The sequence below is a fragment of the Alligator sinensis genome, unplaced genomic scaffold (assembly GCF_000455745.1).
Source record: "Alligator sinensis unplaced genomic scaffold, ASM45574v1 scaffold633_1, whole genome shotgun sequence".
In the NCBI taxonomy this organism is placed as follows: Eukaryota; Metazoa; Chordata; order Crocodylia; family Alligatoridae; genus Alligator; species Alligator sinensis.
The window spans coordinates 1,496,468-1,517,203 of NW_005842280.1; the positions used below are offsets into that span (position 1 = coordinate 1,496,468).

The 20,736-nt window shown below is 40.2% G+C and overlaps 1 protein-coding gene across 12 annotated transcripts in view; it reads left to right on the plus strand.

Annotated features, from left to right (window-relative positions):
• The window catches only part of RCOR3 (REST corepressor 3), a 35,652-nt gene continuing 14,916 nt past the window's right edge, over positions 1-20,736 (plus strand). For 2 of the 12 annotated variants that reach the window (XM_014521959.2, XM_025209300.1), the window contains exons 1-8: positions 1-67; positions 431-487; positions 7,579-7,656; positions 10,716-10,768; positions 10,884-11,045; positions 12,657-12,818; positions 13,245-13,369; positions 14,491-14,593. In XM_014521959.2, coding sequence (XP_014377445.1) covers positions 439-487; positions 7,579-7,656; positions 10,716-10,768; positions 10,884-11,045; positions 12,657-12,818; positions 13,245-13,369; positions 14,491-14,593 — 732 coding nt within the window. In that variant the 5' untranslated portion in view covers positions 1-67; positions 431-438. Of the gene's footprint in view, positions 75-243; positions 299-430; positions 488-7,578; positions 7,657-10,715; positions 10,769-10,883; positions 11,046-12,656; positions 12,819-13,244; positions 13,370-14,490; positions 14,594-20,736 lie in introns of those variants that run through there. The other 10 variants (XM_006027979.3, XM_025209301.1, XM_014521961.2 and 7 more) reach the window with 9 other exon arrangements.

The window sequence follows — 20,736 nt, forward strand, 5'->3', positions numbered from 1 at the left end:
GCGGCGGCTCACACACGTGTCCCGCCCGCCGCGGGGCGCAGGCGATGACTCGTGTGCCCGGCCCTAGGTAACGGGTGCGTGCCGCCGCGCGGAGAAGGGGGGGGTCTGCGGGGTCCCCTCTCTTCCCCCCCCCACATTGTTTTTATTTAAATACCTCACCCCGCCCCCCCTCCCCCCGTGACGGCCCACTTGTGATGCGCGGGGGGAGCCTCGGGCGCTGCCGTGGCCGCTTTTAAGGGCTGAGGGGTCGGAGGCTGCGCTGGGGCCGCGGCGCGGGAGCGGCCCGCGGAGCCGCCAGGTCGGTGGGAGCAGCCGGCTTGTGTGGCTCGCCTTTGTTTTTAAATACCGCACCCCTTTGCAAGGAGAAAACCCCTAGTCATTGCTCTGCTCTGCTGATGGTTTTCTCCCCCCCTCCTCCCTTGCCTTGCAGATGTAGGAATGAGGGTCGGAGCGGAATATCAAGCGCGCATCCCCGACTTCGAGCCTGGTAAATCGCTTTTTCAACTCTGCCCTGACATCTTGCTGCCGGCGGGTTGCAAATGGGGGCTTGTGGATGTGATGGTGATGGGAGCTCCGGGTGTGTGCGTCAGTCGGGTACCGGGGACGCGATGCATTTGCAAAGGTTAACGTGGATTTCCATTCCCCCCCCCCCTTTGTGTTTTGCCGTTCTTATGTCGGTCACTGGAGCTTTGCAGGGGCAGCATCTGGTCTGTGAGAGCTTGGGGGGGAGGGGGGAGAGCTATACTTAATTTACCGGGATTGATGGTGTGTATTTGGGAGGGGTGGGAGAGACAAAGCTTCCAGTGTCTTTCTGTTTTTCCTCGATGCATGCTTCACACAACAATCTCCTTTGTAACCTGCATAATTGTATTATTTCTTTTAAAGGAAATTTTTGTTTCAACATTTTTATATATATATATAAAAATTATTTTTTTTCATGCCTTGGGGAAAAAGGCTGGGGGAGATGCATCCTTCTAGAAACGGTACATACCTGATTGATTTAGCATCTCTACTGTTAAGACACGTTTGTCTGGGATTTCATGCGCCTTGCTGCTTTTTTTTTTTTTTTTTTTTTTTTTTTTTAAGGTGAGGTAGTCTGGGGAGCTCTGCTGTTGTAGATTGAGCTCTCACCCTCATGCTGGGTGGGGAAAGGATATTGGGTAGACACAGCCTCACAACTCAATCTTAGTAATTTAAATGTTAGGAGGGTAGCTGAGGTAAACTTGCAGCAAGTAGTAATGTTTAGGGGCATCTGTTAGTCCAGCTGTGGTGATGGCAGGGAAGCCAGTCTACTTTCCTGTTCTCCATTTGTCAGATGATTTCTGCCAGGAAGAGGATTGGGCCAGTGCTCCTCACATGGTCCCTTCTGTGTCAGAGGCTTTGTTGATGGAGACTGGTTTCCTTTAGCCTGCCTTTTTGGGTTTGAAATCGGTTTGGGGTAAAAAAAACTTGCTTGGGAATAGAGACTTCCTTTCCAATTTGGGGGATGTGGGCAGGGAGGGAATTCCACCAGAAAAAAAATACTATTTCATGCTGCAGTAGCTGTTTTGCTACTATTTTAAAAATTGTTGTTACTAATTTTTTTTTTTAGTAAAAAAGGAAAACAAACCCTTTTTAATCAGCCTTGTTTATTACCAAAAGAAATAAACACGTTTACTTCTAAATAAGAGATGTCATTCCTAAAAGCTACCTGATTTTTGTGGGCAGAAATATAGTATTGCCCTTGCAAATGTGTGTTTTCTCTGCTGCTTATACAGGAGTTCTCTGGGGAAGGTCTTAGATCCTTTATTCACTTGCAGAAGAAATTTGTCTGTAATGCATGTTGCATGTGAACTGATTGATACATTTTCTAAAGGAACTTTTGCCCTGTTTCTGTGATGTTAGTATTGTAAAACTGAAATGTGAATGATGCTAGGCAAAATGTGGGAATGCGTATTGACTCGGTAGCATGGTTTTGTGTTAACCGAAAACATGCCTGCTCATAAGTCCATCCATAATAATTTTTTTTCTTTCTGATTTGAATTTGTGGAGTGTCATCTACTTGAAAGCCCATACATAATATGGCTGGAAGAAAGGCATATATACTGCAGACTGTCTGTTATAACAAAAATATGAATATCTTTCATGGCAAACAATGATATTTCATAATGCCCCTTAAAATTAAGTGTGTATTTGAAAATACAAGATAAATGCATCTCTGAAGTTTCTTTCTTCTAATGTCTTTGTAGTTGGCATCTGGTAAATCTTTATAAATATGTTAGATGTTGCAGTAGGGTACATGTCCTTATGTAGCCATCAATTTTTTTTCTTTAAAAACCAGACCAAAAACAGGTGCAGAGTTAAAACTGCATGTGTAGAAGCAAATCTTTCCTTGAGATGCATGAACTCAGTAGAAAGAAGTTGAGTATATATGCACCTGTGGGTGAAATACTTATTTGTACTTGGTCACTAAAAATTGCTGTTACATCACTGGAAATTATATCACAAACAGTTGCCTTAAATGACAAAATGTTCATTATTAAGGTTGTGATGACCTAGATATTAAAGTTGATGGGAAGGACTTGTTAGAAGATGAATAGCTGTCAAATTCTAAAATTCAGAATTTAATGTTGATGGCGTTAGTACTACTGTAGGAAATACAGGGAGTCTAATTAAAAGTGGAGCAGCATATGGGGGGAGGTTTGGGCCAGGCATACATTTAAGTGTCCCATTCAGAATCTGTTGTACAACCCAAGAGAAAGTGTGTGCATGTTATTGAATATTAAATGTGCATGTTACTGAATAGCCTCTGCAAGGAAATATCATGTAGTTGCTGCCTTAATGTTTCACAGACACTTAAGAGGTATTCTTCTTTTACTGGTAGTTGGTTGTGAGGGGTGTTTCTGATTTAATGATTGACCCAAATCCTGAATTTAGACAATTTGGCAGAATGTTCCTTTGGCTGAACTTTTTTGTTTCTTCCTGGCAGCCTCTCAGTTGTACTTCTCATTTTGTTCCCTGCCTCTCCTCAGACCAAGTAGTTGTTGTTCTTTTCCCATATCAAGCATGTATTTTTCATGACTTCCATAGAGTCCACAGTAGTGTTGGCTACTTTACTAAATCTCATTGGCCCTCCAGCTTCCTCCCAGAAGAGAGGATAAAGAATCTGCTGTGTTTTTTTTTTTTTTAAGTACAGTATGGTACAGGTTGCAAGTGAGTCAATTGACTATCTTTGAAGGAAGAAAGGAGAGGTGGTTGGTGGAGACAAGGTTTTGGTTGCACTCAGAAGAGGGAAATTATCTTAATTCTCATAGACTTAGTTTATTTGAAGTATATCAAGCCTTACAACATGAACTTGGCCCACTGAATGCTTCAGCTCTGTGCTTGTATCCAAGTTGTTTTGCTCATTGTTTAAATTCTGTTATGGATTCTTTTAGTACTTGCAGTGCTTAACCTCATCTTTGAAGATTGTGTGCATTAGAATTGTTCTTCCTAATCTGAAGTGTAGGTAATGAATGATGGAGAATTTAGGATCTACTTCTACTTTTTTTAAAGCAGATTCAGGTACTCCACCTACATGTAGTTCCCCAACCTGTCTTCCCTGGGTTGAGTCGGACTCTTTTAAAATCCCTGTGGGTTTTTTCCGTGTTTTTCTGTGGGAAAGAGCCATGAAAAGAAAAAGGGGGGGGAAAAAAGGCACAGGGCAGGGAGATGTTTCAATTTTACTTTGAAACTTCAAATATTTTTTCCTCTTAGTTGCAGTCGCATTTAGTGTAACAACAGCAGTCTGTTTAAAAAAAAAAAAAGTCAGATGTTTATTTTTTGAAGCTGGCATGTCTATTTAATAGGGATGTGTTTACTTCCAAATTTGAAGTTTTGCACTTGTCACTTTTTCCTTCTGTGTAAAGGTGGTGCGGTGCCTTCTCTGCTTACATCCTGTTAGTGCATATTCAAAATAAGGAGGGGGGGTCAACCCAGTTTTTATCAAACAGTAACTATCACACAGCAACAAATTATAGAATTAGTTGTTTGGAATATTCTTGAAATTCCAGCTTCTAATTGCTATTAGTATAAGTAGTCCCATATGATTCCCAGGACAACATTCAGACACCAGTCAGAGAAGCTGTTTTGCTGGACAGTCTTTTACAGAAAAAAGCTCTAGTATCTTTTGAGACCTATATAATGATCTTCCTGATGATGCTTCTTAGCTGACAGCTGTGTTCATTTGACATTCATTAGTCTTTACCTTTCCTAGCACTTCTGTCCATTGGCCTTTATCTGCCGTTGATAATTAGAATGGTTTTTCCACATAAAGAACATCTTGCCTTTTGAGATGCAGCCACCATCTTTTTCCTCAGTATGCTGATAAAGAATACTTGGATAAAGATTATGTTCTTGTGGGACAAATTGTGACCCTACATCTGTAGGAAAAACTTCATTCCACATACAGCTCTCCAGTGTTCAAGGCAGTTGAGTTCTCTGTTTTTCATTCTGGTTTTGTCTCCCTATGTCCTTTATCACTTCTGCCTGCATCATGAGCAGAGTTTTCTGCCAGATTCAGTTCAGAAGTGAGTGGCCCTCTGTTAGGCTAGGGCTTGAGAACGTACCTTCTTGCCTCCCATTGCACTGATAGGGGGTCCCCTTTCACATGGGTGCCATTCTGTAGTGGAAGAAAAGGGGTGAAGGAGTTTTTCCTAAGAGTTGAATGTTCTGAACCCAGAACCAGTATGGAAGAGCAGGATCTCTGTGCTGATGGTCTAGGCCTCCAGATAATACCTCCAGGTTCTGGAGAAATTTGAGGGCTTGGCCTCTGGTCTATTCCACTCTGCAAGCTATGTAATGTTTAACATCCCACTTTCCTTTCTCCCCTTTAACCACTTCTTCAGGCAGAAAAATTTAGGAAACATGGCAAAATAGGGCATGATAGAATTTTCTAAACCAGTGAGTCTCAGCCAGAGTACTGCAGACCCCTGGGGTGTCTTGATATCCTTTTGAGGGTGCTGCAGGGTGCCACTCAATGTTAATGCTGTTAGGTGTTCAAATACGATTCAGAAGATAAACCCAGAGATTTCAAGTAGGAATCCATAATGTCAAAAACTTTCTAATCTGTTATAGCTTTTCCGAGTTCTTTTTAAAAGAAGAATTGCTCTGTGTTTTTTCTGTAGTCAAAAAAGTGATAAGTAAGAGCTGGCATTTCCTAAGAGGTGTCTCAAGCTGAATGAAGGGTGCCTTGAGTCTAAAAGGGTTGAAAACCAGTGGTCTAAACATTGATGGTTCCACTTATCTTCCGATTCTGACCTGTTGAGCTTTCACTTTCATCCTGCAATGGCTTGCTGGGCCTTGAGAGCATCTTCTTGTATTACAGTATAGGGTGAAGCTAAAGACAAGTGTGTGTTTGTTTTTGCTCTTAATTTGTGAGCTCTATTTTGGAACAGGCTTCATGGCACCAAGTCAGGGCATTGAGAAGGAGGCAGACATCAGTGTGGATGTTTAGTTAGATTTGACCAACACTTTTGAGAATAGGGAATGATATAATTGGAGTGGCCTAATTGTTTTATGGTCACTGAAAGATGATATTTATGACTGAAATAGCAGTTAGTCCTTACAGCTATGGACCCCCGGAAGCTGTTGGAGCCTTACTGTGCCATCAGTCATGGGGACTACTTGCTGCTAGGTTGAGCCTACTGGATGGACAAAAAGTTAGCATGCAGTCCTAAACCATTAACCTTTCACATGTCATGGAAGAAATGTTCATTCCTGAAGGACAACTGTAGAGAAGATGGAGACGCACTGTTCTCTGTGGCCATATGGAACGAGACTAAGAGCAATGTCCTCAAACTGCAGAAGATGAAATTTAGGTTGGAGACTTGGGAATGCTTTCTGATTGTGAGAGTGGTTAAGCATTGAAACAGGCTACCTAAAGAAGTTCAGGACCCTGGAAACTTTCAAGAGCAGGTTAAGTAGAGGGCTGGACTAGGTCCTCTTGAGAGATCTCTACCAGCCCTTACTTTCTTAATGTCAGAGGGTGTTATAACTAGCATGTAGTGAGAGAGTCATGAGTTTTGGAGACTCCCGGGGGGGTTTTTCTAATTAAAAGGGGGGAAAAAAGCCACAAATTCAGCAAGTTGTTCTTCTATGGTAAGCTAGCTATCTATATTTAATATTTTATATCTATATAAAAATGTGTAATATATCAAAGAACAACGTATATGTGTATATATAATCTCACATATTTAGGTCTGATTTTTTTGTTTTGTTTTGTTTTTTTGAGTGCTAAACTATCTTAAATGCACTTCTCTCTGGGAGCAGTAGTCTAGTGCTGAGCACTTATGAAAATACAGCTTGCAGTTTAAGTTGAGAAACAGGATTGTGTTTTTAATTTTGCAGAATGTGACTGATCACTTACTTGTTTTTAATGACTAGTTCACACATTGTCGCTTTCACGTAGTTATTTGAAGCATCTGCAGTTACAGACTTTTTCATACAAGTGTTGTTACTGTACTTCATGAAATTTAAGTTTTAAATTTTCTTCCTAACTTAAACATTTATTAGTGACTGAGTTCCAGAATATAATTTAGTCCAAGATGTTCGTCTTAAACTTGGATATTTCACAAACATAATTTTTTTTGCATCTAGTCTGCTGATTTATATTATAGTGGTTCTCCTATACTCTCGTTTTTAATTATCTGATATCAAAGAATTCAGCTATCATTGACATATTGTGCTGTTGAGTTCAGCTGTCATTGACAAAGGTTTGACTTGTGTGGTGACTTATAAAATAAATGCTTGTAGTAGATTTGAATAATAAATATCAATATACCACCACATTTAGCCTCAATTGGCACACTTTCTTGTCTAATAACAGTAGAAGAGAATAGTAATTTCATTGTATCATAAGTACTAAAAAATCTTTCTCATGTGTTCTCCTTCTCCCCCCCCCCCCCCCCCCCATCAAAACTGTATTGGTTATAGCTGTGTTGGTCTAAGGACAGAGGCAGACAAGGTTCTTTGGGTAAATGTGATATTTTTTTATTAGACCAACTAAATAGTTGGAAAAATTGTTCTTTACAAGCTTTCAGGCACAAACACCCTTCTTCAGGCATTCAGAGTGTCGGTTGGTGTTTGTGTGTTCTCCACAACTTTCATACAGCATCTGTGATTTAAATTAGGATCAGGAATAATCCAGCTTTTATGGCTAGTAAGTGCTGCAGTCTCTGTATCTGCTAAAGCAGGTTATAGCTATATCAGACTTGCAGAAGGGATGCCAGTAGTGTAGAAACTGATGTATATATTGTTACCACTTTCAACAAGTTAGGAACTACTCCTGCACCATAAACCCTAAAATTTGCAACATCTCTAGCAAGCAGCTTTACATTATCACATTTTGATAACTGGAATTATATCAACTATTCAATTGGAAATGGTACTTAGGAGTGATTTAAAGAGATGTAACCCAGAGACAATCCTTGTGGAGCTGCCCTGTTGGACTAAGATTTCTGAATGGTCTCTTTAAGCTTTTGGCTTTATATCCTGTTCTTGTAAATGTGACCTAGAAAACCATGCATTTACAAACACTAAAAGATGTGACTTTTCTTATAGGTGCTACAAAATATACTGATAAAGACAATGGAGGGATGCTTGTGTGGTCTCCATATCATAGTATTCCAGATGCCAAGTGTAAGTCTTTTTTTTTTTGTTCTTTTTTTTTTTTCCCCCTAAGAGATTTGCATGTGTAACCTAGTTAACTGCTTCTGATGCATAACTGTCTACTCCTAATTTTTAGGAGGCAGTTACACTTTTAGTGGAGATCAAAGAAATTACACTGGATGAAACAACAAAGTTGCTGGGGTTTTAGGGGGCGGGGGGTTTAAATTATTTATTTATTTATTTTTCTTTCTCCTTTCTTCCTTTTTATTTCTAATCAGAGAACTGGGAGAAAGGAAAGGAAGGCTGCCTGCTAGAAACCTGTGGTAGGGTCTAATTAAGCTTTGAGATTTCATTAGAGAGATCCATTATTATCAACTTTTTTTTTTTTTTTTGTACTAACATTAGGGCAAAGGTAACTTAATCATGTGGAAATTTTTCATGGTATCCTTTCAGGAGAGAGATAATTGCTATGAAAGTTTGCATTGGTGAGTTATAGCAGAGGGGATGCTGTGGGACTCCATGACTTATTATAATGTGCAGATGCAAATGTCTGCTGCTCTCTTGGTAGAAAAAACTGAGCATATCCTGCTATTTCCCTTCAAAATAGAATATTTAAATGGAGAAATTCTCATGCTGCATCTCACCAGTGGTTCATTTAATTCAGTATCCACCCTCCAACATCAAGTGCTTCAGGGGAAGAAACCTTGCAAAGTCAGTTATGCAATATAGAATATTTTAACAAGGTTTTTTTCCTCTCACCCCCAGTTGTTAAGAGTTTGATCTATATCCTTAAGCTTGAGCATTTATACCCCCTCCAAAGCTCTTGTTTTACCTTTTAACACAATGGCTGTAACTCTGGATATTTTTCTGATTGCCTACTCTCTAATCCTGTCAAACTCTCAGCTGTCATAATTTGTGGTAATAAACTCCACAGTCTTGGACCTGATATAGGTAAAATATTTATTTTATATCAGTCTTGAATTTGTTGCCTTTCAATTTAATTGACAGCCTCCTGAATTTTGGATTAAATGACAGAGAAGGAGTTTCCATGAGGAAACGAATACAAATTGAGAACAGATTTTGTAGGCTTCTCAGCAGTATACTAAAGTTACCTTGGTCATTAAATGATGGCAAATATTCCAATTCAATAACATGTGTAGTGTAAAAGTTTTGAGCTGACCTAGGAATATGTAATGAAGTAGGAAACATTGTTGGTGAGGTAGTGCATCCAGGCTTAGGTGGATTTGTGTTTTTGTGGAGTTTTTATAAATTACACACTAGCAAAGTTCAGTTAGTTTTCAACTGATATCTTTAAACATCTCTTGAATCTTGATTTCCTTGAATGTCTTCCTTAGTGGGGTTTTGTGAAAGATCCACCATTCAACAAATTGGTGGTAACTTAAAAAAACAAATAAACACCTCCCCATACGTTGGTAAATACCATTTGGTACAGTTAGTAATAGTGGTGCCTGTGCTTGGTGCCGTAAAACTGCAGGAGAGAAACTTCCTGTACCTCGGCTTTTCTGAAGACTAGCATGTGCTTAATTTTATATGCTTTAGAGAGCCTCTGACTCTTGTAGTCTGCTTGCATTGTACGGTTAATTGTGAATATAACTTTTTTGCAGAACAAGGGTCTGTTAAAGTAAGCAGTGTATGAAAGGAAGGATAAAGAGATGCAACATAGGGAAAAGTGCCATATTAGGTAGAAGATCAGATGACTACCAACTGGTCACAGACAGATTTTAGACCTGAAGTTTCTAGAGCAGTAATGATCAGAGCAGTAATGTTTTGGAGTGGTCTTCCAAACAAAGTAGTGGAGGCAAGGAACATGCATTGCTTCAAGATGGAGCTTTGTAAGTTTATGAAAGGTACATTGTAATGGAGTGTGGGTGTCCATGAGCAGTAATCGGAGCATGTGATAAGTGAAGTTGTATATTTGGTACCTTTTTATGGACGGGGTATAAAGGAAATGGAGTCTCAGTGGTGGAGGTTCTCTGTAATACTAGGCTTCAGGGTTTCTGCTGGTCGCCTGGAAGAACCAAGAACAATAGCTGCTCCCATGCCCCCCCAATGCTTTGGGCATGCAGGGCTGTCAAGATGCATATGGCTCCTGAGGGGTTAACCTGAAGCTCCTGGTCCAGGCAGTGCTTACCCATCGTCTTACTGCTGCCACTGCTGTCTCCAGGCTCCCTTTTTCTCTACCAGCTTCAATTTCCTGCACATCCTGGGGGCAGGCCAGAGTGAGACAGCGTGGCCTGTATGGCTGAGCGGAATTCATGTCCTGGGGACCCTGAGTGGCGCAGGGGCAGTGGCACAGTGTGTAGTGGTGGGGAAGCCTTGGTGGTATGGGACCAAGCAGCATAGTGTTGAGAAGGTGGTATGGGGGGTGCAGTATGGTACATGGCCAGGGAGCCTGTGGTCTCTGGCCACTTAGAAGTTGTAAAGCCCTGGCTTAAAATATTGGCTACAGAAGTAGAAGTTTACTTGAGGTTTGCTGGTGTTCCTTCCTGTACTTTGAAACTTTGCTTACAGTTGGCCGATGGTCCCAGCTCATGTCCTCAGCATTGTGTCAGCTGACATATTTCAGGTCAGGAGGAAATTTTCCTTCCAGCTCAGCTTGGTAATAAGGACTGTAGGGTTTGGTTTGGTTTGGGTTTTTTTGCCTTTGCCTTCTCTTTAGTGTAGGCTGCCCTCTCTTCCCAAGGATTGCCAATGCTTATTATGCTAATAAATTCCCTGCTGTTGTCAGCAAGCTTGTCTCTTTTGCTCCCTGCCTTTGGCATATTCATTATGACAGTCTCATTTCCTTCCCCGAGGGCATTTAGTGGCTATGGTGTGTGAGGCGTCCAAGTGGATGATGACCTTGCAGAGCCTTTGGACAAATGGTTGCCTACAAACACGGGGAACTGGACTTCTAGAACAGGAAGCTCTTTGCAGTCCTGTGCACCTACATTTGCACACCTACATTTTTCTCTGCTTTCCCGCACTCAGTGACCAATCTTCTCTAATCTTATAGTGGAATTAATAATTCTAGAAAAACTAACTCTGGCTTGGTGTTTTTTTGTTTTTTGTTTGTTTGTTTTTTACAGTGGATGAATATATTGCAATAGCAAAGGAAAAGCATGGATACAATGTGGAACAGGTAAGTGCACTAAATGAGAGTGGTGGTCTAAGATTTTGCTCAGTGTAAAAGTATATCACAGTTTTTTGTTTACTACTACTTCTGGCTGCCATTAATTAACGCTATTTCTCTTCAGGCCCGGCAGCAAACACAGCAGTTTTATGGATCTGCATACAGTTGTGGTCTGGATTCTCTGCAAAAGATTGAACTCTTTATTTTCATGACATGCTCAGCTTGTAATGTCACTTTTGAAAGGTTTGGTATGTTTCTTGATATGCTGGGCATGTCATGCAATTGTGTATGTATATAACTTAAATATAATTTATTAAGGGAAAATATTTTTGAAGGGACTAATTATTTCTTAAATTTTGGAATTCTTGCATTTTTAAATTTTAAACAACATTGATCAGTGTTGTCTTTTGTAGATCACAGGTATTATAATTAACTGGAGATCTCTGACATGTTTTTGTTTAAAATGAAAGCTCCTCAACTGGCACTTTTCAGACCCAAGGAAACAGTCAAGATATTAGAACTTTAAGGGTTTAGGAATGGTGAAAATTGAAAATAAAAGTTTTCTGTTTTACCAGCTTCTAGATGTGTTCCTTTTAAAGTACAGGTAAACCTTGCTAGTTGACGTTCACTAAAATGTGTGTTAAATTACTGAATTATACAAATTAAAAAAAAAAAAAAGTAAAAAGGAAGGTTAGCTCAACAAGAATACTGAGTGATGAGAACTTGTGACAGCACCAAGCTATTAAGTCTATTATTATTCGAAGGAAAGGAAGCCGATGGCGTGGAATCTAGAGTGTGTGTATAGATTGATGAAGTATAGCTTAGCTTTTATTGTGTGTGGAAGTCTCCCCCCGCCCCACAACATTCTTTAGAGAGAAATTCAACACTGGCTAGTCAGAAGTAATTGTTTTTAAAAAAACCAACCAAACCCAAACCAAAGAGGAATGAAATAGACCTTGATTACAGCAGAATGGGATAACAACATGTTTTGTAAACAGAGGAGGTATATGTAGTTTGGTTTGATTTTTAGACTTTCAAAGGAATAAGTGTGTTGTATCCCTGATTATTGTAAGACGTTAAATCAAAGCCTTGACTTGATGGTGAGCTGCTGATCACACTTTAATTGTTTGAAACTAATTAGTTTAGTCTCTAAAATATTTAGCTCTTTTAATTCTCCAAGTCCAGTATAAGACTTGGTATAAAGTCCACGAAAGCTTCTCTAAGGCACGTCTGGTCTAACATCCTCACCAGGAATGTGGAGATATTAGTTGGTGTAAGTAGAGAGACTTAAAATGCAAAAGCTTCTCTTCAGCATTATAGCTAGGGGCAAGGGAAGTCTGTCATACAAATTGGATAACTTATTTGGTGAGGAGGTTAAGGTTTGATAAGAAGACACTCCAAAAAGTGAGACTTCCACAGCAGAACTTTTATTTTTCATATCTCTAGTTTTTGCAGTTCTAAATGCTTATCTCAGTGAGTATTTTACTGCCTGTCCACGTGCAGTAGGTGGATGAAGAGTTCTGGATAGTTTTCTGGTTCTTTAACAATGCTGTGAAGTGAGACAGGAATTGGAGCCTGGTGGTCTAGAAAAGATACACAAGGAGGTCTAGACTAATGGAGAGAGAGAAAACAGATCAGGCTTGGGCCTGTTAATCTAATGTGTTAATTCTGAGAGAATGCTGCCATGCTGACCTTAAGTTGACTGCAGCGTAAATAAAATGGAAAAATGTTCATATTTTACAAGATTCTCTTGTAATCTACTGTCATACACATAATAGAAGAGAGACAAAAAGTGTGAATTGCTTTTGAGAAGTATTCCATGTGGAATTTTTATAACATGTAACTGCACTTTACAAGAAGTCTGATTAAAAACAACAGGCCTTGTTTCTCTTCAAAGGCACTTGGCATGTTGTTCTGGCATAAACATAACATTGAGAAGTCTCTTGCGGATCTCCCTAATTTCACTCCTTTTCCTGATGAGTGGACAGTTGAAGATAAAGTCCTGTTTGAACAAGCATTTAGTTTCCATGGGAAGAGCTTTCACAGGATCCAGCAAATGGTAAGGTAATATTTTTGGTTGTATATATTTAGTTGTTATAATTTTACTTGCATCCAAGCGTTTTTATTAGGATAAAAATCAATTTGGCCAAATTTTCTAGAGGCATGTCCGAAGAAAAGGTCTTTGCTCCAAATACCTTTAAAAACTAAAACTTAATTTCTGTTCTTACACCTACAGTTTCATGGAACTGTAAGTTTCTTACTTCTTTACAAAAGTACCATGAGAGGGTTTTTTTGGGTAAAGCATAAAATGGCTTGTGATTAGAGCAAAAAAACTGTGACACTGATTTCTCTTTATATTTTTCCCCATGCATTTAAATAATACTTCTTATGTATGGTTGTTTATAACTTCAGCATAATTACCTTTACTGAGTGGAGTTAATAAATACTATTTGTATTTTTTTTCTATTTGAATTAATTTTTGTAGCTTCCAGACAAAACCATTGCAAGCCTTGTAAAATATTATTACTCTTGGAAAAAGACTCGTTCTAGGACAAGTTTGATGGATCGACAGGCTCGAAAACTAGCTAATAGAAATAATCAAGGTGACAGGTAGGTTGCTTATTCTTTAAATAACTAAGTGGCCTAGAGACTTAATCTTGGGTACAGGTATGGCTGTACAAACTTAGTGTAAGTGCACTGGAGGAAACATTTCTAGAAGTCTGTTCATTTATTCATATGAAATACAGTAACCAAATGACAGAACAAGCCATAAATTAGTTATTCATGCAGTTTTTGCCCTTCTGCCACCCAGTGGTAGGGGTGGAAGGGTGCACATGCAGCAAAAAGAGCAAGGTTTAAAGGCATCATCACTGCAAACTGCTGCCACAACTTAGGTAGGTCCCTAAGTATCAAAGAGCCCTAATGCAGAAAGACTGCATGTGTGTTGCAGTGGTAGCGTCTGTGTCTTGGGAATCTGGTTGAGAACCATTGCTTTAGCACTTCAAAATTCCTGCAAAAACATACAGCACCAGTACTATCTGTTTCTGCATACCTCTGGTCTTTTTGGGAGACTGGAAGCCAAGGTACACAGGTGGTCGCTAGGGGTGCTTGCAGACATCCTTTCTTCCCCCTCTCCCCCCCCAAGCTCTTTACTCTAAGCTCAGCGCATTCCTGTGCCAAGTCCCCCACACAACCAGAAAAAGCACGACATTACTTCAACCTAGTTCACCTGACATCTGTAAAGATCAGGTGCTTTAATGAGGCCTTTTAGGTACTTTTATCTAGTAGCTGATTGAACCAGCTTTAGCTAAAAGTGCCAAAAGCCCTGCTGAAGTGCCTGATATTTACAGACACTGTAGAGGTGAGGTAAAGTAACATTCTGCTGCTTCCGGTAAAGCATTTTTTTTTTTCTGGTTTGTTTGTTTGTTTGTTGTGGGGGGTAAGGTCTGCAAACAGCCTAGAAGATTTAAACTTTTTTTTTTCCAACAAAAGACTGTTTTATAAAGCAGTAATAGCCAAAGTATTATAGTTTTTAACAAAGGGAAATATTTATAAAGCACTGAATATCAGAAAGAAATTAGCAAAATCATAATTAGTTGTATTGTTTATAATGACTGTATAACTGACTAAGGTGTGTCTTTGCTCCTTTAACTATATAACTGCTAATTGGTAAAAATGAAATAACACAACTGATAAATATAACCAATATGACTAATCTGTTTTACGTGCAGTGATGATGATGTGGAAGAAGCGCATCCAATGGATGGAAATGATAGTGATTATGATCCCAAAAAAGAAACCAAAAAGGAGGTAACAAACACTCTAACAATGAATGTTAGTAACACTTTTTTTGTGAAGTTGTATATAAAGAATGTGAATCGTGATAGGAATGGAAAGAAGTTCCATCAAAAATCTGTTTTTTGGCATTTGGATTAAACTGTTTCTTCATTTACAGAAACAATTGCTGTACAATCTGTAACATACACTTCTTTGGTCTCTGCCTAACTTCCATAAGCCCTTCTCAGTTATGTTTCCTATCAATCAGTTGCCCTCTGCCATGTTGTTTTGTACCTTAGGCCATTTTTTGCCACTTTTACTCATGCTATTCCTAATTAAAATGAGTAAACCTACTTGAAGTAAGATTTAACACATGAGTTGGGTGGAGAGAGTCCTAGACAAAAAAGCATTTTGAACAAATTCATGTCGGTTGTTGCTTTAGTAATTAATGTTCTAAAAAAAGTGTGATGGTAGACATGACCTTATTCTTTAATTCTACAGATGCTAAAATTTTTAACAGAACAATCGTCTTTTAATGAGTAGCATATTTATTTTTTTCAGGTAATACTCTAAGTTACTGAAATGGAGTGACTAAAGTATAAAATACCTACAGTATTTGAAGTAGTTTGTATATACAAAGCTTGGCTGTTTTGTTAACTTAGCACATTTTAGATATATCTTAAGCATTCTACTTGCCTCACTATTTAAAGACCTTAGAACAGGGATTGGCAACCTTTTTCTGCCATGGGCTATCCTTTATAACCCGGCCCTTTGGGGGATTGCACATCTACCTTTCCTTTTGATACCTATACTATATATGAAATAGCTTCTGTAAGCTGAGAACCCCTCTCAAAATTACAAGAAGGCTTAATAATGCGCTAATGAAATTGATTGAAATAAGTGTCAAGACTAGCTGAAGGGACGCTTGGATTGTTTATATGGCCTCAATTCAGGAGTGCAGGAAAGCATATATGTCCTTTTCTCTTCTCTTCTTTTTGTTTTTGTTTTTGTTTTGAAGGTAGTTTCACCTTGGTACACTTGTACTGCATACAGTACTGAGATACAGGTTGCCCATGTTCAAGAAAGATAGATTCAGGCAGAACCAGGGCAGAGATGGGCTACCATGATGAACAGAAGAATGGAGAGTCTCCCATACCAGGATAAGGCTTAAGGGTATTTCTCTGCTGCTTCCATGGTGACTCCAAACCTGCTGCTGAGAAACCACACTCCACTTGTTCCCACTCCTTATATTTTGTGCTAAAAGAATTCCTGCAGTCACCATTAGAGCAATGCTGTCAGGATCATGTCCCCTCAGGACCTAAGAGCAGCTACACAACCCTTTTTTGACAAGTGGCATATGTAGAGTAGAAGCAAGTCGAGTTTTGATGCCCCTGGGTTGCATCACTTGCCCTGGAAGTGGGAAGCAAGGTTTGAATTTCCTCAATTTTGGGACAGAATTAAATCCTATGTTTGTCTTCCCCCACGCTGCCCCTTCCATGGAATGCTCTAATCCCATGGGACTTCCTCCTTACCCCTGCCCTCTACCCCAGTGAGTGCTCTAATCCCACCAGGCTGCAGGGTAGGTTGGTTGGGAACATCCCTCTTGCTTAAAGAATCGGTTTTGCAAAAAAGAAATATGATATCTGTAGGGACAGAAAAAGTCTGCAAGAGGGAGCTAGATTCTGTAGGCTAGTATTTAACATGAGATAGGAAATGGAGTCCTGGGTTCTTGTCCATGCTATCAGGACTTTTTTTTTTATCCATTGACTGTGTTTGTGCATTCTATTTCCATGCATCTGAAAGACCTAATCACTGTGCTCATGGAGTCATCCCTCTTGCTTTACTCTTGGCCCTACAAGTCTTGCATTCATCACCACACAATGACTCAACTTCATCAGGAGTGCTGGATGCAGCCTCTTGCAGGCAAACCTGTAAGCTAGCGATTAGGTTACTCTCCTGGGAGAGGCAGGCTTGAATGCCACTAGGCACGGTCAGGTCTATAACTCAAGTCTCCCACTTAATCTAATTGCAAGACCTCTAGCTGGCATTTTGGGAGAGGGAGACCTCTCCCTCCTTGAGTGAAAGTGGCTGCTTTGTAAGTGTGCTCAGAGTAGTCCTACAAAATTGAGCTTCTTGGGAAAACTTGGATGCTGTTCAGATCAGGATAGTTCTGCAGGTGTCCTGAATGCAGAACTGCAGTGTCTGAGGGAACTGTCTTGTCTGGTGGGAAAAAAAGATAACTAATAAGGTTTAAGTTTCACGGGTTTAAACAGCTGGTGAGCAGAGGTCTGTCTAGATTCTGATTTTTAGGCAGCTGAGTCTAATTTTGGATTTGACCCTAAAACTAGTTAAGCTGTTTAGCTTAGGAAACTGAAGGCTATGTGGAGAATATGATTGCCCTCTACACTAACATGCAGGAGGATAAAGAATTATTTTAAGCTAAAAAAAGTGCTGGCACAGGAACAAATGTGTGTAAATTGTCTGTGAATAAACTTTAGGCTGGAAATCAGATTTCTAATTTATCAAAGGAATTAGGTTCTAGAATAGCTGTTCAATGGGAGTTGAGGGCAAGCAGCCTAACAACTTTTTAAAGATGGCATTTGATAAGCTTGTAAATCAGACTGTGAAAGGGTAGCATTGTATTTGCTTTGCTGTTGGAGCGAACTGGCCTGATGGCATAAGGTGCATCATATTTGTACAATAAAAATAGGTGCATCCACAACTTAATTCAGTGAAGATTTCTGGAATTGCTGTTTTTAGGGTATTATACCAAAATCAGTGGTAACTGGCATCATCAAAAGATGTTTAGAGTCTTTTTTTAAATTGGCTTTGATCTACAGCAGGGGTTGTCAACCGGGGGTACATGTACCCCCCAGGCATACTTGAGAAGGCCCTGGAGGTACACAACGATGGAGCGCTGCCACGCACCATCCCATGCTGCCACGTAAGTGCTGCCCGCCCAGCCGGGGGAGGGGGTGGGGGGGTAGGGGAAGCTTGCATGAGGCAGCTGCCGCCGCTCCACATTCAGTTACATGTCACCCCCTGCTCCAAGTCTGGATGCCAGGGGTACACTGATCCAAAAAGGTTGAAAACCCCTGATCTAAAGCTTATCTTGTAACTTCCACAAGACACTTAAGGTAGATTCAAATATGGGAGGGAGAGAAATATAATATACACATTTCCTCTCTTTCTCATAGAGATTAGGAAGAAGAGGAACCCATATATACAGTATTACGCTGATAGCAGTTTTGGATGGCAAAAGATTGAAAAGAGGAAAAACAATAAAATGTAAATGCTGAAGTAGGTGAGCTAACATGGAAGTTAGGGCTTACTCCTCATCCACATGGCTGTAAACTTTGTGGCCGCTAGTGACAAACCATAAGAACTTGGGAATTCATGCAGTATAATACGTAACTGAAATCAAGGGATTTACTCCCAGAGAGGTGTCTGTATTAGATACACACATGGTAAAAAAACATTAATAAGGTTGTGAAGTCAAGCCCTAAAAATTAGAAAGTGTGAAGAAACCATCTTTAATGCCAGTGTTTTGTAACATTTTTAGATTTTGCTATTTAACTTTTAAAAAGTTAGGGACCTTAATGTAACTATAGGTGGAGTGTCATTAACATTGTCAATCATGTTTTATTAAACCTTGTTGTCAGTTATTTATGTGCAGCTAATTTGTGCTGAAACTTCTGAAGTTCATGGTTTTTCCTCTTCAGGCTATGCAGGGTTTTTTCTTTGGTTTTTTTGTTTTGTTCTGTTTTTAGAAGAATGCTGATCAGAACTCTCGATTTCTTCAATGTATTTTCTCTGTGAGGCTCCGTAGTATTCTCTTAGTTTGGCAGAGGAATACAGCCTTTAATGTTAGGCATGTCTTTTTTGAAAATCTACCATGCTAGCCAAATGCCAATTTTTCTCATGCTTGAAGACTTGGTGGGGCTTAACAGATAAAATCTGTGAGGTCTGCCTTCTTGGAGCAGTTTTGAGCCTCTTGCAGCTGCTTCTGCTGATCAGACTTTGCCACGTGTAGCATCCTCTCAGAGTGATTGATCATGCATGGTGTTGCTGTTGATACCAAGTTGGGTAGAGCTGCAGACACTCTGTAGAGTAGGGTTAGGATTCAGAATAACCCGAATAAGATGGAGACATGGTCTGCAATGAGTCAGATGGGATTCAGCAAGGAGAAGTGCAGAGTCCTGCACCGTGGGACAGAATAGCTGCGTACAAATACAGACTAGGCTGCAGTGCTCCAGACCTGGGGGCTATAGTGGACAATAAGCTGAATATGAGCCAACAGTATGCTCTTGCTGCCAAAAAAGCCAACAGCATCCTGAGTTGTATTAACAGAAGTGTCATTTGCAAGTCAAATGAAAGGATTCCTCTGCTCTATTAGGCACTGATGAGGCTTTACTTGGAGTACTTTGTCCAGTTTTGAGCCCCACACTTCAAAAAGGATGTGGACAGTTTGGAAAGAATCCAGCACAGAGCAACAGAAATAATTAGGAGACTGGGAGGTAAAATTTCTGAGGAAAGACTGAAAGTCCTAGGATTATTTTTGTCGGAAGAGAAGACTGAATAGGGATTTGATAAGAGCCTTCAAATACCTGAAGGGCAATTACAGAGAGCATGGAGATGGACTTTTCTCTGTGGCCATAGAGGACAGGACTAGGAGCAATGTCCTGACTTGAAGCGGGAGAAATTTAGTTTGGAGATTAGGAGGCACTTCTGATTATGAGGGTGGTCAAGCTTTGGAACAGGCTACCTAAAGAAGTTGTGGGATTTCCATCCTTGGAAGTTCTCGAAAGCAAGTTAGACAGGCACTTGGTTAGGATGGTTTAGTCTGGGATGATCCTGCCTTGAGCAGAGGACTGGACTAGATGTCTTTATGAGATCCTTTTCAGCCCTACTTTTCTATTATCCTATGCAACTTGTTTCTATGTGTGCAGACAAAATGAAGGGGTAAGCCATCTGATTCAAATGTAAAATGAACAAAAATTGAATTGGGGAGGGTACTACACTGAGGCCAGTGAGTCTGGGATTGGAATATATGGGAGATGGCTCTGGGTGAGGAGGAAAGGATGGGACACAGTTAAGATGACTGAAATGGGAAACCGGCGAGGAAAGTAAAGGACATGGGGAGGAATCATTGATCTGACAAAGCAACTGTGTGGAGAAAGGAGAAGTGGGATTGACTGTACGAAGTAGGATGTGTCAGAGAAAAACAGGGGAAGAGGACGGATTAGAATAGAAACTGAGGCGGGGAGGGGTATAAATTGAAACTAACAGTAGAAGCCAAAAGATTGGAGCCTGGGATTAGTTGCATTAGGACAAGGTCATGTTAAAAGTAAATGAATAGAAGAGGCCTTGTGATTAGAAAACACTCTTGCAGAGCCTGGAATGGATGACAAGATCTGTCAACAAGTGCCTGTGAAGCCCTCTAGCGAGGTGTTCCAGTTCCCTAATATTTTGCCCAGGTGCAGAGTGATTGTTCTAGTACCTCTGAGTAATGCAAGTGGAAGAAGTCTAAGCAGTGGTTTTAACTGTACCAACCCTGTTGATGAGCCATGTGGGGCTAATGATTCCTCCTAATGGAATTGAAGGGAAAGCAAATGTTCCAGTTTGTGTGGGTTTTGTTTTTCTGTTTAACCCAGAAAATTGTGCATCCAACCTGCATTAAAAATGCTTTCAAAGTTTCAGGAGTGGCCAAAATTGATATTTCCCCTTTATTCTTATGCATTACAGTAGTATTGAATTACATGATCTTGTTTAGTTATGAATTGAAACGCTCAGAATTTGGTATTTGTTTCAGACTCTGGAAGGAAGCTTTCCGTTTCATCCAACTTTGAAGCCATTTTTGTCCTGGTTCAGTCCGTACTGGCTTTGTGTTCTGATTCCCTGTTTCCAGTCTCTTTGCTTATCTGGACCCTCGTGCCTTTTACTGTTCTGTGACTTTTTGCCATGCTCCTGTACATGAACACAGAACATGTGTACGTGCTGGCTTCCAATCTTGTTTCCCCTGCTCCCCCCAGCTTCTGTCAGTCCTTGCCCCAGTATCTGCCCAGCCAGTGACTTTTCTTCATCCCAGTACCTCAGCTTGCTCTGTGAGTCTTGTTTCAGCTGTTGGCTCCCATTCCTGTTTCCTCCCACTTCTTTACCTGATCATTCATCCTTCCCCCATGCATACCAATGCAAACCGG